The sequence below is a fragment of the Ipomoea triloba genome, chromosome 9 (genome assembly GCF_003576645.1).
Source record: "Ipomoea triloba cultivar NCNSP0323 chromosome 9, ASM357664v1".
NCBI classification, from domain to species: Eukaryota; Viridiplantae; Streptophyta; class Magnoliopsida; order Solanales; family Convolvulaceae; genus Ipomoea; species Ipomoea triloba.
This window is the reverse complement of record NC_044924.1, coordinates 11776060-11791776: the sequence shown is the minus strand read 5'-3', so window position 1 is coordinate 11791776 and position 15717 is coordinate 11776060. Positions and strand designations below refer to the sequence as shown.

The following is a 15717-nucleotide window of genomic DNA, read 5'->3' as shown; positions in this document are numbered from 1 at the left end:
TATATTTTCTCAAAAAAAGCGACAACTTGAATAGTTGTAATAGTTGTAAAAATTTATTATGTTTACTATCATACAATTGCATTAAAGAAAAAATGAACATTTTGCTCGTATGAGCTACTCAGTTGATTATAAGGGGAAAGTTTGAAAAAAAAAAGATCAGAGAACGAGTCTTATTAAACTTTACAGTAAGATAATTTACATTGTCGGGACAAAAATTCAACCTTTAAGGGAAGAAGAAAAAAAAAAAAAACAAAAGTAAAAATGAATCTAGCGTTACTCTTTATAAAATTCTTTCAATACGACAGGACGTTACAGAAAAAAAAAAAAAAAGTTTTTTTTTTTTTACTTGAATCACATATTTCGATAGAAAAACACTTTCAAACTTCCATAAAGCTTTTCTCACATATTTCATTTTGGTTTAGGCCCACCACTGCTACTCTTTAAACCCCACGCCACCTTAGTTTTCTCTGTACACTCTGTAATCACCCGCCAAAACTTCCCTCTGTGCTAATCTCCGGCGACGATTTTCCATGGATGATTACGGTAACTCCCTGCATTGGAGACGTTCAGTCGTTGATTCGCCGTTGAGCGGCAAAGAATCGCCGGTATTCGGTCTAGCGGCGGCGCGCCCCGGTGAAGACTTTCAATTTGCAGCTGATAATTCATTCGGCTGTTCGTTTTCGTCTCCGCTTGATTGGAACGATGAACAGGTATTCTGCTATTCCCTGTTTGCTTCGCTTTTGTTCGCTCTCCGTGAAGATCAAGGAACAACGGCAGAGCAGAGGCTCTTTAATTTGATTGTTGTAGTTTATCTTTTTTTTTTTTAATTTTTTAAATCGCTCAATTCCTTAGTCTTGTTTCGGACAAAAATCTGAATTGGATCGAAATTACGGATTATTGATTAGTCATGTTTATTGCGAGTTAATCTGATGAGGAGCAAGATGATCAGTTTGTTGCTATGGATTCTGTTTGAAATCACTACTAGAGTTTTGAATTGAGGTGTGTATCAGAAGATATTTGGGAGTTAAGCAATTGACTGTTTTTTTTTTTTTTTTTTTTTGGATCAGTTAAGAGATTTAATGGAGGGTGACAATGGTGATAGTGGGGATCATGTTGTTCCATATCCGTTTCAAAGTGAGAGAAATGTTCCATCTGCAGAGGGAGAAGTCATCATAAATCAAAATGATGCAAAAGCTTCAAATCTCAAACCTGCTGACAGGAAGAAAACATTTGATTTACATAACACTAAGCATGCTGCAAATGAAGCTCTTCCTGCATCCGCGTTCATGGACTCATGGCCCGATCTTTACATGTCAAAAACCGACCAGGATTTATCGTCTGCTTTAGAATCTGACAATGCAGCAGGAACTCTTGGTTTGTACCTCTATTTTCTGCAAATGAGATGGGATATTATATATAAACAAATTTCTGAAGTTTGTTTTACATTCACTTTGGCAGATGGAACAGGTGAACTGGACTCTGATTCGGGGTTTTTCCAGAAGCGGGATGGGAACGCATCTAATATGGAAATTCTTGATGATCTTGATATGATCCTTAGGTAATGTAAAACATTGCGTATAAAGCATTCATACTATTTTGTGGTTAATGTTACATTGGCCTACTTTGTGCGATGCTCTCTCCATTTGATCATACATCCTCACGAGTGATGTTTTGCAGCAATTATAATCCAGATTTTTGCCAGACAAGCCTTCCGAGTACTCAGCTATTACACAACCAGCTTTCGACCAGAGGCTGTGAAAACATGAATGATTTCATCACACCAAATATTTCTTCACAGGCATTTCCTGAACCCTTTATAAAGGAAAAGGTACAAAATTATGCATAATAGAGTTTCAAGCTTTTAGGTTTACAAAATGAGTAATTGTGTATGCTTTTCTTTTTAGTCATTCAAACATTTTTAAAGTTTTATCAAAGACATGATATTCTTTGTATGCTGGCTTTGATTCTTCAACAGATAGCTTTGGAGAGTGGCGGGAAAGCACCAGCATTCAGTATGGAGCTTGATACTGGTTTTGCTGCAATGCCTGATTCATCCTTGGACGAAGTATTCTTGGAAGCTCATTCTAAATCAAAAGAAGATCACGAAGCTAATCAGTTGCAGGATTTATTCAGATACCAGCCAATTTCCTTTGATAAACTTAACAGTCACTATATATCAATGAACCAACCTTGTCCATCTGTCGCCTTTCCTCAACCAGTGCAGTCTCGCTATAATTCCAAGTCTACCCCATATCCATCTGTTGTCCATCCTCAGCCAATGCAGCTTCACTACAATACTGGGTCTATGCCATATCCAGGTTCTGAGTTGGCTTCTTCTGTATCCATGGACTTTGCTAGCCAGTATAGCATGCCTGGTTTGTCACAGTTCCGTGATAAACAAGTTTACCAACAATCAGTCCCTTGCAGCAGTTATGTCTCTGCTCCTTACCGTTCAAATGCTATAAAGATGTCATCAGGTAGACCCATAGAAAGTTTGGCAATGACCCCAATGACGAGAGTTGAAAATTTAAGGAAACAGCAACAGATGAGACCAATGGTCGCAATCCAGAAGCTGCAAACCACAGACCATTCTGTGGTGGCACATGGGAATTTCTTTGTCGAAGGAAAGTCACAATTAGAACGGAATGATTCTAATATTGCTAGAATGGCAGTTGATGATCATCCAGTGAAGGACCCAATACTTTATCAGCTTCTGGAAATCATCCAAAAGGTTTGTACTGTGTTAGATATTGTGAGTTTTTCTGGTCTAAGCATTCATTACTTAACAAATGATGTTTCTTCTTCAGTTGGATACCCGCGTGAAAGTCAATATTCGAGACAGCTTCTTTCGACTTGCTCAGAATGCCGAACAGAGGCAGTATGCTAACAACACAAGCGGCATGAACACGGACAGCAACGCATCAATTGTCAACAAGGAAGACATCAACAATAAAGTGGAGACTGAAACAAATCTAATAGACCGTGGTGTTGCTCATTTGCTGTTTCATCAACAGTTATCTGAAGAGTTCTATTATGAAGGCAACCCATCTAGTTCATTGAGCTTTGCCAGGTAAGGCGTACCCCAGAGCTATGAAATCTCTCCCCCTTGTAGCTTCCTCTGTGAAAAGGCAAGAACCCAAGAATGGCCTGTGCTTAGAGACTTCCAATATGCATCAGACAATGAAACTGCAGATGGTGGAGTATTGGGATTGAATCCTCTTGATGAAGCTATCATATTTCCCAGTTTATCCAAATACGGTAACTGGCTTCTCTTCATTGCTGACAGATTTCTGTAGTAATGAAAAGCTCCTCTTACATCGCCAACCGACTAGACAACACTCATGCATGATCATAGAAGAAAAAGACGAAATGAGCAGACTCATTAAGTACAAAGCAACTATTAGGCTATTTTAAACCATCAATAAGCTGTCTTGACAATTACAGAGAGTCATTTTGGACAGTCTTCATACATATGTATTTCCCATTTAAATTTGTTGTTGTCAGGAAGGGACAATAACAGGTTTTCTCTATGAAAATGATGATAAGAGTTTACTGTTGTAACCACAGAAGATGGCGTCATCACACAACACAACGATAAGTGACAGCTGAACCAGTTGGAGGGACTTGGTGAGTAAACATCACCACCTGACCCTTCTTAAGCCCAGAGTACCTTGCAATTGCATCAGTTTGATACATCCTAGGCATCTGAACATAACATAGAAACCACGCTTCAGAACTATATACCAGTAATAGAGAGAGAGAGAGAGGGATTATTGTAAGCATCACTTGGTATGAGCTAAAACCTGATTCTCTTCAATGTTGTATGCCTTCAGGAGCTTTGTCTTCTCCTCAGCAGTCAATATCTCATGCTCTGGCTGCGCGATGTGCTTCGTGACATTGATCAGCAAGTCAGTAATCTAAACAAACAGGATAGTTGATCAGAAAACAGATATGAAGGAGCAGTGTAGTGAAGATTAGTATCAACCCTCCTTAATCTCTTGTAGACCAACCCAATCATTTATTGTACATAGTATAGCAATGGGTCAAACTTTCAAAGGTTGGTCAGTGCACACAATCCTTGTCTATAATTTGGCTTCTTAAAGTCATATTAGTCATACCTAATGTTCAACTTCAGTCAAACACAGTTTTCATTTGTTTGTACATAGGCGTTTTAAGTCCAATTTTATATGAAGCATTACCATCTTTGTCTATAAGCACATCCACAACCCTTCTCATTTTGTGAGATCAATTCATTTAGGCCCTTAACACCACTGAATAATCTCTTCCCTTATTTTCTCTCCATCCTTCTATCTTTTTCTCTCCATTTTGTGCCCTACATTCCCCTCGTCATCTATTACTTTATTCACTTATATAATTATAATTTCAAATTTCGATTTTAAATCTAAATAAGTTTAAAATAAATACATATATAACTTTCGAATGAAAAATAAATAAATTTTTAATTATTTAATTGACACAAATAAATCACATTAAATTCAATTTTGAAATACATTAAATTCAAATACGAACATAATATTTGAAAACATAAATAAATTTTAAAAAAATGCATGAAATTCACTGGGATTTTTTTGAACATTTGAATTTTCTTCTTTATTCGAAGACATATTGAGATGAAATAGAAATGTATGAGAAATTTTGAGAGCAAATAGAACTGCTGAGAAAATTTGAGAATTAGAGTATATATAGAGATAAATATTTAAAAAAAAAAAAAAAACAAATCTTCAACGGTCGAGTGACCTTTGAGGAGGAAATAATTTTAATTTATTCATTTTTTCCTCCACAATGGTCATATGACGGTTAAGTAGAGAGTTAATTTTATTTTTTTTTTAAGATAAAGGTGGGAGACAACTGTCCCTTACTCAAATCCTTACTCAAATGGAGTGTGCATGTATATCAGTAGTGTGTGCGTGCTTGCACGCGTTACATGCCTATGACATTTATTTTTCAGAGAATAAATATTCTCTCCCCCAACCCTTTTCCCTCTTTCTTCCACATTGGAGATGCCCTAAATGGCATAGAACAAAGTCGCGCAATTAATATAGGTAATAAAAGAGGTTAATTATTTTGAAATTTTAAGAATGACTCCGTATAATTTAGATTCAATTCAGAGTTACGTACTTACGTGTGTGAATCTCGATACAAATATACATTTTATTAAAATTTTATTCCTATGAGTAGCAGCTCACTTACTTGAAAGGTCTCAACTTTGACAGGATACTCATCCACAACCTTCTTAGCATAGAAATTCATCTTGCTTTGCAAGACCAAGACCACCTTTTCCAAGCTCTCTTTGTTCACAATTTGAAGCAAAATACCAAGAATAACTTTCTTCCGGATCTCCTCTGTTCCACAAAAAATAACCAATATCTACAAGAAAACAGACCAATTCAAGATGGAGATTTAATTTATAGCACAATCACACAAAAACAAAAAATAATTGCATTTAAATTTTCAAAAACTTGCAGATATAGTGATAGATAATTGGACAAGGTATTGAATTCAACTCGGCCGGTGTGTCTAACCCATCAAAACAGTCAAACAACGGTAAGGAGCAGAATGCAGGTGGAACGGCTACAAGAGCCCACGCATTAAGAACACGGCCTCTTAAAATATACGAGTTATGGATAACAGGGTCACTTCTTAGGAGGCTTGTAACCGTTACAAGCCTATAGTATAAAGGTCTAACCCATGTAGCAAGGGGATACACTTTGTTTCTTGTACACAAACCATAAGAGTACAATTGTCTCTGCTTACTACATAAAATATATCTGTAAAAAATATCCTATTTTCATTTTTATTTCCTTTTTTTTTTTCTACAAATTTCCAAAATTTGCCGGTAGTTGAACATGCCCTAAGATTTTTACACCAAAACAACACACAAAATCAGAGAATTAGACTCTCAAATCGCAACTAAGATATATATAAAGAGTGATATACATATACATATACATTCTGGTGGGACACGAAGGAGGCTGTGTACGTACCTTTTTAGTTGGGGAAGTTGTGCGATGAGTGGAGAAACGGAGGCGATCAGGTGCCGGCCGGTCGCCAAAGGAGGAGCGGAAGTCGGAGAGGGAGCGACAGAGCTCGGAGTCGGGAACAGCGTAGCCTCGGTCCCTGAGCATTTCAAGCAATGTGCGGCGGGCAAGGAAGTAGCGATGGCTCTCCACCGAACCCCTGTCGATGAAGCTGGTTATGCAGCTTCCTCCATAAATGTTATCGGCCGGCGCCGATTTCGTCTCCATTTTGTCTCTGTGTGGATGGTGGTGTGAGAGAGCTGGGTTGGGTAAATGCGTTAAGTATGGAGTGCAGGGACTGTACGGATAGAGTATGGAGGAGAATCAACGTTGATTTGGCAAAGACAAAAGTATTCCGTATAAAGCAACCTCTTTCGCCTGACTCATCATTTTTAATGGAGAAAATTATTTTTATTATTTCTTTTTTTTTTTATTTAAACTTAGGTGATACTAAATTTTTCGGATTAATCCTAAACCATAGGACCTCGTCCCTAGAGTCTCTGTAAAGTTAAATCGCGAGTCGTCTGATCAATGCACCTGTCAAATCTTAGTCTCTATGTGCGCACAAAGGATCCAATCTAGACTTTCAAACCATAGGACCTCGTCCCTAGAGTCTCTGTAAAGTTAAATCGCGAGTCGTCTAATCAATGCACCTGTCAAATCTTAGTCTCTATGTGCGCACAAAAGATCCAATCTAGACTTTCTAGCATCCTCTGGACCTTTTTCGTGCATTTTTCTCATACATGCTTCCAGTGAGATTCGACTCCTACACTGCGGCCTTCAGTCATGGCCTTTTAAGTCAACCTACATTAAATTTTTTATTTTTATTTGTTTAATAACCCAAGTCTCTTAAATTGATCATTTTGTGATGTAATTTTCAATTGATCTACTCCGGATTTTGAATGTGTAATTTGATATATTATACGCACAAAATGAAAATGAGGGAATAAGAGTGGATGTGAGTTTGCACCCGTATATATACAATTTATTTATTTGGGTAAATTTTGAATTGTATAACATAGAGACTTTAATCTTATATGATATTTATGTTATATTTTTCCACCGAATAAAAATCAACTTAACCTTTATAAATTAATCAGTTTCATCAGTCATGTACAGAGACAATTAATATGAAAATTTTTATTTCTAACAAATGTGGACAAATGTATTTGCCATAAAGAGGTGAAGGTTATCTATGGTTTTCTATTATACAACTGTACCAATCAAATTTCTTTGAAAAAATAGTCAAATTGACCTCTAAATCAACCAGATAATGCAACATTACATCTTTCGCTATCAACATTGCATGTTGCAAATCAATTGCATGTTCATGGCCTAATGTTTTTTTTTTTTTTGAGAGCAAAAACCACGAGATATATTATGGTAGCGAAATGAAGTTAATGAATGAGCTAGCATATTAGCAGAACGTGGAATTAAAAGAACTGAACAATCCTCAAACTCTAACATTAGGTTCCTACATTCGCGAATATAAATGCAAACATAGGACCTATCAACAACCGATGTAGTGTTCAGATCATGCGAAGGGACCCCATAATCCTTGAGTCAAGACAGAGCCTCCTTGCTTGCGAGAGTTTCGGCCATCATAGGACTAGTACACCTCATCAATAGTCCATTAATAGCTGCTACAAAATCCCCTGCCAAAGTTAAGATGATTGCACCATAAGAGGCCTTGCCCGTACGTACATGAATCAAACCATGTGTCTACGTACATGAATCAAACCATGAATCAGTTTAACCAATCATGTATAGAGAGAATTAATATGAAAAGTTTTACTGAAAATCACACTTTTCGTCCTTTGAATTATAAAGTAATTGTAAAATTCGTACCTAAATGAATTTGTGAGATCACACACTTAGAACATCACTCAAAATCATACAGAGAAAAGAGGATGTGAGAGAAAGCAATAGGAACAGAAAAATGCAGAAACTCTAGAGGATTTTCCATCTTATTAATCAATGTCTCATATATACATATATACAAATATAACTATTACAGATTATAGAGTTTATTAACTTGATTTATTGATGTAAACTTGAGCAGCTATAAATAGTGTACAGATGAGAAAAGATAGCAATGAGTTATAACAACTAGTCTAACACATACAACTATTCAACAGGAGCTAAACTAGAACAAATACACAGATGGAATATGTCAGCCGCATATGTCCTTAATACAGATTGTGGGGATAATGGCTGTAACCCCTCGGTTTTTCCGACAAAGTTAAGATTCGAGAATATCGATATAATTTTTTTTTAAGCTATGACATTTAAGAGAAGGCTTCTCGGTGCTCGAAAGAATTTTTTTTTTTAAAGATTAGTTATCGATAAGCTGCGAACTATGTACCGGTCACGAACCGAGAAATTTTTAAGGATATAGATTCAGTTCGAATTTTCCTAGCAATTGGATTATTAAGTATCATACGATTAAGCTTGAACTTCTAGTTAGTTCAAGAAAATTTTAAATGGACTATAAGGGGTAAATTGTTATGAACTCTGTACCTATATTTCGCGAGATACCGAAAAATTCTCAATTTTGGTGATTTGCGACGGGATTATTTTTAGGATAATTTTGGTATTAGAATTTTCCCGAATTAAGTTATAATCCTCCGAACTTTCATCTGATTTAACCATAAACTGGCCACTTAAGTTGTGATCTTCTTAAGGACTCCATGGGGTGTTGACAAGTGGCAAGGCAAATCTAAGACTAAGATTGGGCATTAAATGTGACATTTATGAGGTATGGCCTAGTTGCACTTGTTACTTGATCTTCAAGAACTAAATCTACACTAAGCACATGATCATCTCTCTCACTCTTCCACTCTCACTTTAGAAAAACACACTTAGGGAAGGAAGAAGGGAAATTATCTTAGTCTTCTATTGTGACCCAAGAACACCCTAGGCAATTCCTCAAATCCAAGAACTCTACTCTAGGTAAGAACTTCGGTTTTTGTTCGGTTATATCCCTTTTTAAGACTTAAGCTTGAATTTAAGTGTTAATGTTTAGTGCATGAAAAATATTGTTATTGTGGTGATGTTTTTAGGGACTTTGAATTCAAGGAAAAGATCTAACGCTTCTTGGGTTAAGAATCTTCTATTGAGGTAATGAATCCCTTAAGTTGGTTCAATCACTTGGAGGTGAACAAATGCTAGTAAATTATATGACTAGGAATTTTTACGTGAAATTATGTGTTAAGTTGTGGATCTACAAGTTAGCCTAAGAAACTACACTTTGGATTTTTGGTAATTTTTGTATACATGTTCATAGCTAATTTATGCATGTATATGTTGAATTTATGCCCATATAGGCTTATACTTGTGAAAATAGTGAAAAGAAATCAGGATAGATTCTGGCAGTAACTTCCGAGATTTATTGGGAAAAATTGGTAAGGTATTTTGATCCTATTTTTTTTAGGCATGTAGTCCTATAAGTGTAGAACCCGCATATAAAATTTCATAATGATCGGAGTAGTATAAGTATGGTTTTCGAATTTTTTTCCAAAACTGGTCCAGAGAGAAAAATATTCTGGACAGCACACTACCAAGGGCAAAAATGGAATTTTCTGTGTTTATTCGCAGATCAAAATGACCAAAACTTTTTATGGACATCAAGTACTATAAGTTGGGGTTCTACCATAAAAATTTCAAGTGAAAAAGAGTTCGGGAACTATTTTTACCGGCTCAATCTTTCGGACTGCGCCAACTGAAATTTCGGGCAGATTTGACGCGGACTCGTTTTCGACATGTTTTTGACCCGGTNTACATGTTCATAGCTAATTTATGCATGTATATGTTGAATTTATGCCCATATAGGCTTATACTTGTGAAAATAGTGAAAAGAAATCAGGATAGATTCTGGCAGTAACTTCCGAGATTTATTGGGAAAAATTGGTAAGGTATTTTGATCCTATTTTTTTTAGGCATGTAGTCCTATAAGTGTAGAACCCGCATATAAAATTTCATAATGATCGGAGTAGTATAAGTATGGTTTTCGAATTTTTTTCCAAAACTGGTCCAGAGAGAAAAATATTCTGGACAGCACACTACCAAGGGCAAAAATGGAATTTTCTGTGTTTATTCGCAGATCAAAATGACCAAAACTTTTTATGGACATCAAGTACTATAAGTTGGGGTTCTACCATAAAAATTTCAAGTGAAAAAGAGTTCGGGAACTATTTTTACCGGCTCAATCTTTCGGACTGCGCCAACTGAAATTTCGGGCAGATTTGACGCGGACTCGTTTTCGACATGTTTTTGACCCCCTGACTCTCATTTTTAATGGAGAAAATTATTTTTTATTATTTCTTTTTTTTTTTTATTTAAACTTAGGTGATACTAAATTTTTCGATTAATCCTAAACCATAGGACCTCGTCCCTAGAGTCTCTGTAAAGTTAAATCGCGAGTCGTCTGATCAATGCACCTGTCAAATCTTAGTCTCTATGTGCGCACAAAGGATCCAATCTAGACTTTCAAACCCATAGGCCTCGTCCCTAGAGTCTCTGTAAAGTTAAAATCGCGAGTCGTCTAATCAATGCACCTGTCAAATCTTAGTCTCTATGTGCGCACAAAAAGATCCAATCTAGACTTTCTAGCATCCTCTGGACCTTTTTCGTGCATTTTTCTCATACATGCTTCCAGTGAGATTCGACTCCTACACTGCGGCCTTCAGTCATGGCCTTTTAAGTCAACCTACATTAAATTTTTTTATTTTTATTTGTTTAATAACCCAAGTCTCTTAAATTGATCATTTTGTGATGTAATTTTCAATTGATCTACTCCGGATTTTGAATGTGTAATTTGATATATTATACGCACAAAATGAAATGGGGAATAAGAGTGGATGTGAGTTTGCACCCGTATATATACAATTTATTTATTTGGGTAAATTTTGAATTGTATAACATAGAGACTTAATCTTATATGATATTTATGTTATATTTTTCCACCGAATAAAAATCAACTTAACCTTTATAAATTAATCAGTTTCATCAGTCATGTACAGAGACAATTAATATGAAAATTTTTATTTCTAACAAATGTGGACAAATGATTTGCCATAAAGAGGTGAAGGTTATCTATGGTTTTCTATTAATACAACTGTACCAATCAAATTTCTTTGAAAAAATAGTCAAATTGACCTCTAAATCAACCAGATAATGCAACATTACATCTTTCGCTATCAACATTGCATGTTGCAAATCAATTGCATGTTCATGGCCTAATGTTTTTTTTTTTTTGAGAGCAAAAACCACGAGATATATTATGGTAGCGAAATGAAGTTAATGAATGAGCTAGCATATTAGCAGAACGTGGAATTAAAAGAACTGAACAATCCTCAAACTCTAACATTAGGTTCCTACATTCGCGAATATAAATGCAAACATAGGACCTATCAACAACCGATGTAGTGTTCAGATCATGCGAAGGGACCCCATAATCCTTGAGTCAAGACAGAGCCTCCTTGCTTGCGAGAGTTTCGGCCATCATAGGACTAGTACACCTCATCAATAGTCCATTAATAGCTGCTACAAAATCCCCTGCCAAAGTTAAGATGATTGCACCATAAGAGGCCTTGCCCGTACGTACATGATCAAACCATGTGTCTACGTACATGAATCAAACCATGAATCAGTTTAACCAATCATGTATAGAGAGAATTAATATGAAAAGTTTTACTGAAAATCACACTTTTCGTCCTTTGAATTATAAAGTAATTGTAAAATTCGTACCTAAATGAATTTGTGAGATCACACACTTAGAACATCACTCAAAATCATACAGAGAAAAGAGGATGTGAGAGAAAGCAATAGGAACAGAAAATGCAGAAACTCTAGAGGATTTTCCATCTTATTAATCAATGTCTCATATATACATATATACAAATATAACTATTACAGATTATAGAGTTTATTAACTTGATTTATTGATGTAAACTTGAGCAGCTATAAATAGTGTACAGATGAGAAAGATAGCAATGAGTTATAACAACTAGTCTAACACATACAACTATTCAACAGGAGCTAAACTAGAACAAATACACAGATGGAATATGTCAGCCGCATATGTCTTATACAGATTGTGGGGATAATGGCTGTAACCCCTCGGTTTTTCCGACAAAGTTAAGATTCGAGAATATCGATATAATTTTTTTTAAGCTATGACATTTAAGAGAAGGCTTCTCGGTGCTCGAAAGAATTTTTTTTAAAGATTAGTTATCGATAAGCTGCGAACTACGTACCGGTCACGAACCGAGAAATTTTTAAGGATATAGATTCAGTTCGAATTTTCCTAGAATTGGATTATTAAGTATCATACGATTAAGCCTGAACTTCTAGTTAGTTCAAGAAAATTTTAAATGGACTGTAAGGGGTAAATTGTTACGAACTCTGTACCTATATTTCGCGAGATACCGAAAAATTCCCAATTTTGGTGATTTGCGACGGGATTATTTTTAGGATAATTTTGGTATTAGAATTTTCCCGAATTAAGTTATAATCCTCCGAGCTTTCATCTGATTTAACCATAAACTGGCCAATTAAGTTGTGATCTTCTTAAGGACTCCATGGGTGTTGACAAGTGGCAACAAATCTAGCTAAGATTGGGCATTAATGCATTATGAGGTATGGAGTTGCACTTGTTACTTGATCTTCAAGAACAAATCTACACTAACACATGATCATCTCTCTCACTCTCCACTCCATTTTCGAAAAACACACTTAGGAAGAAGAAGGAAATTATCTTAGTCTTCCATTGTGATCAAGAGGCATTCTTCAACTCCAAGAACTCTACTCTAGGTAAGAACTTCGGTTTTTGTTCGGTTAGACTTAAGCTTGAACTTAAGTGTTAATGTTTAGTGCATGAAAATATTGTTATTGTGGTGATTTTTTAGGGACTTTGAATTCAAAGGAAAATCTAGCACTTCTTTTTGAAATCTTCCATCAGGTAAGGAATCCCTTAAGTTGGTTCAATCACTTGAGGTGAACAAATGCTAGTAAATTATATGACTAGGAATTTTTACGTGAAATTATGTGTTAAGTTGTGGATCTACAAGTTGCTAAGAAACTACACTTTGGATTTTTGGTAATTTTTATACATGTTCATAGCTAATTTATGCATGTATATGTTGAATTTATGCCCATATAGGCTTATACTTGTGAAAATAGTGAAAAGAAATCAGGATAGATTCTGGCAGTAACTTCCGAGATTTATTGGGAAAAATTGGTAAGGTATTTTGATCCTATTTTTTTTAGGCATGTAGTTCTATAAGTGTAGAACCCGCATATAAAATTTCATAATGATCGGAGTAGTATAAGTATGGTTTTCGAATTTTTTTCCAAAACTGGTCCAGAGAGAAAAATATTCTGGACAGCACACTGCCAAGGGCAAAAAGGAATTTTCTGTGTTTATTCGTGGATCAAAATGACCAAAACTTTTTATGGACATCAAGTACTATAAGTTGGGGTTCTACCATAAAAATTTCAAGTGAAAAAGAGTTCGGGAACTATTTTTACCGGCTCAATCTTTCGGACTGCGCCAACTGAAATTTCTGGCAGATTTGACGCGGACTCGTTTTCGACTGTTTTTGACCCGGTTTTTCCCCGATGTTTTTAACCCTGAGTGTTGCGATGTTTTGAAAGCCTACGGGCATCCGGGTGAATTTTTGAAGGCCCAAATATTATTTTTGTGCATTATATTTATTAACTTGGAAAGTACTTGTGTTTGAAAATTATTGTGTCTCCTGTACTTGAATTTCCATAACGAGACTAACACTAACCAAAGTGTGTATTTTGGGGAAATATATTTGCAAGTGTGATGGTTATGGAGTCGTGTGATAATAATGAATGGTGAGGGAGTCTGTATGATTAATCTATACTGCAGAGCGAAGTTTCTTCGCTGAGTGAATGGTGAGGGGTCTGTATGATTAATCTATACTGCAGAGCGAAGTCTATTCGCTGAGTGAATGGTGAGATTTTTGTATGATTGATTCATACTGCAGAGCGAAGTCTATTCGCTGAGTGATGTGTGAGATTTTGTATGATTGATTCATACTGCAGAGCGAAGTCTATTCGCTGAGTGGAGTTGTGAGAACTAACTGTCGGGTGTCTCGAACAGTAGTGTGGGTGTTGTGTTTCTCACGTGTGAATTAATGGCTGTGTTATGTGCCGAAGTTACTTATATAATGTGGTATTGCTTGTTGTTAGAATGATTGCAGGTAGACTGCGACTGTTGGGTAACGTTTATCTTACCCTATTTATTATTAATTGTTGTTTTTGAAAACCTTTGTTTACTTTCGAGTGACAATGGATTTCCTTACTTAGCCGTCGCGCTAACTACACTTCATTGTGTCCTTTATTAGATGCAGTCTAGCGTGGGCCCCTATGGCCGATGAGCTCTAAATAGGATGGGAGTCGAGGTTGAAGATTACTCTATCCTAGAATAGACACCCTGGAGGGATTATTTCCATATGTACATATCTGGATATTGATATGGTTATTTGAGGTTGTAAGTTTAGCCTTAGCGTTTAGGTATAGGAAAGATACCTAAGCGTGGCGGTAACACCCAGTTTTCTGCTGGTTAGACGCTTCCGCAATGTATTATATTTTAAGGATTTTGTAATAAATCCAAAATGTGAAAATTGGGGTGTTACAATGGCCATAATAAATATTTATAACACATTATTGTAATTTGTAAGTATATAATTATTTGTTCAAATTTCACTTGAAACTTGAGATCATTGAAAGACCTTGACTGATTAGACTCATTGAGGGTGTTTGGCAAATAACTGTTAGTTGATAGAACAACGAATTGACTTAGCTGATATCATTAGCTGGTTGTGTAGAAAAATATTTGGTAAACTAGCTGTCAGCTGATAGTTGATTACATGCAAAATGACTTTTAAGGGTATGAATGTATTACTCCGTATGTTATTTTAACCTATAATAATAATAATAATAATAATAATAATAATAATAATAAGGAAAAAGTGTCAAATAGGCCACTGAACTTATCGCTTTTGTGCAATTGGGCCATTGAACTTAAAAAGTGTGCAATTCAACCATCAAATAAGCAAAATTTGTGCAATTGAACCATTTTTACAAAAATTTTCTGGTAAAATCCAATTATATTACTAACATATATGTATTAAGAGTGGCATTTTCTTCTACCATACTAGTTGGGAGTCAATATTGAAATGTTTTTAACTCAAATTGAATTAAAAATTTTTGAAAAAATGGTCCAATTGCACAAATTTTCCTTGTTTGATGGTTGAATTGCACACTTTTTAAGTTCAATGGCTTAATTGCACAAAAGCGACAAGTTCAGTGGCCTATTTGACACTTTTTCCTAATAATAATAATAATGGGAAAATTGCATATTTAATTCCTAAGTTATAGGATAATTGTAGAATTCGTACCTGAGTGTTGGTCATGCTCACTTTTCGTCCTTAAGTTATTATTGGCGTTGCACTTTTCCTCATTTCGTGTCCACTTTTCGTCACTGAGTTATACTAAAATTATAAATTTCGTCCCTAATGTTTTATTACTAAAGGGATGAAAAGTGCAACATAATGATAACTTTGGGACGAAAAGTGAGTATGACCAACTCTTAAGGATGAATTCTACAATTACCTTGTAATTTAGGAACGAAAAGTGTAACTTTTGC

General features: G+C 35.5%; 2 protein-coding genes and 1 long non-coding RNA gene across 4 annotated transcripts; 1 reads left to right on the top strand and 2 right to left on the bottom strand.

Moving 5' to 3' along the window:
- The first annotated feature begins 451 nt into the window (after positions 1 to 451).
- Positions 452 to 4217, top strand: LOC116029066 (protein LNK2-like). 2 transcript variants are annotated; one of them, XR_004100271.1, is made up of 7 exons: positions 452 to 710; positions 1068 to 1374; positions 1459 to 1558; positions 1678 to 1828; positions 1976 to 2731; positions 2808 to 3627; positions 3834 to 4217. XR_004100271.1 is itself a non-coding variant. In XM_031270950.1 (6 exons), the coding sequence occupies exons 1-6, from the start codon at positions 531 to 533 to the stop codon at positions 3072 to 3074; spliced, it is 1761 nt and encodes a 586-aa protein (XP_031126810.1). In that variant the 5' UTR covers positions 452 to 530; the 3' UTR covers positions 3075 to 4217. The 2 variants fall into 2 exon arrangements, 1 of the variants encoding a protein (XP_031126810.1); XM_031270950.1 differs by having other exon boundaries at positions 2808 to 4217.
- On the bottom strand, positions 1802 to 2274 carry LOC116029068. The gene is made up of 2 exons (XR_004100272.1): positions 2190 to 2274; positions 1802 to 2084 (listed from the first exon to the last, which is right to left on the bottom strand). It is a non-coding gene; the product is annotated as an uncharacterized LOC116029068 (long non-coding RNA).
- LOC116029067 (DNA-directed RNA polymerase V subunit 5C) lies at positions 3388 to 6274 on the bottom strand. Its single transcript, XM_031270951.1, has 4 exons — positions 6006 to 6274; positions 5212 to 5388; positions 3804 to 3917; positions 3388 to 3705 (listed from the first exon to the last, which is right to left on the bottom strand). Exons 1-4 carry the CDS (start codon positions 6264 to 6266, stop codon positions 3580 to 3582), a joined length of 678 nt encoding a protein of 225 aa, XP_031126811.1. The 5' UTR covers positions 6267 to 6274; the 3' UTR covers positions 3388 to 3579.
- Positions 6275 to 15717: the final 9443 nt, after the last annotated feature.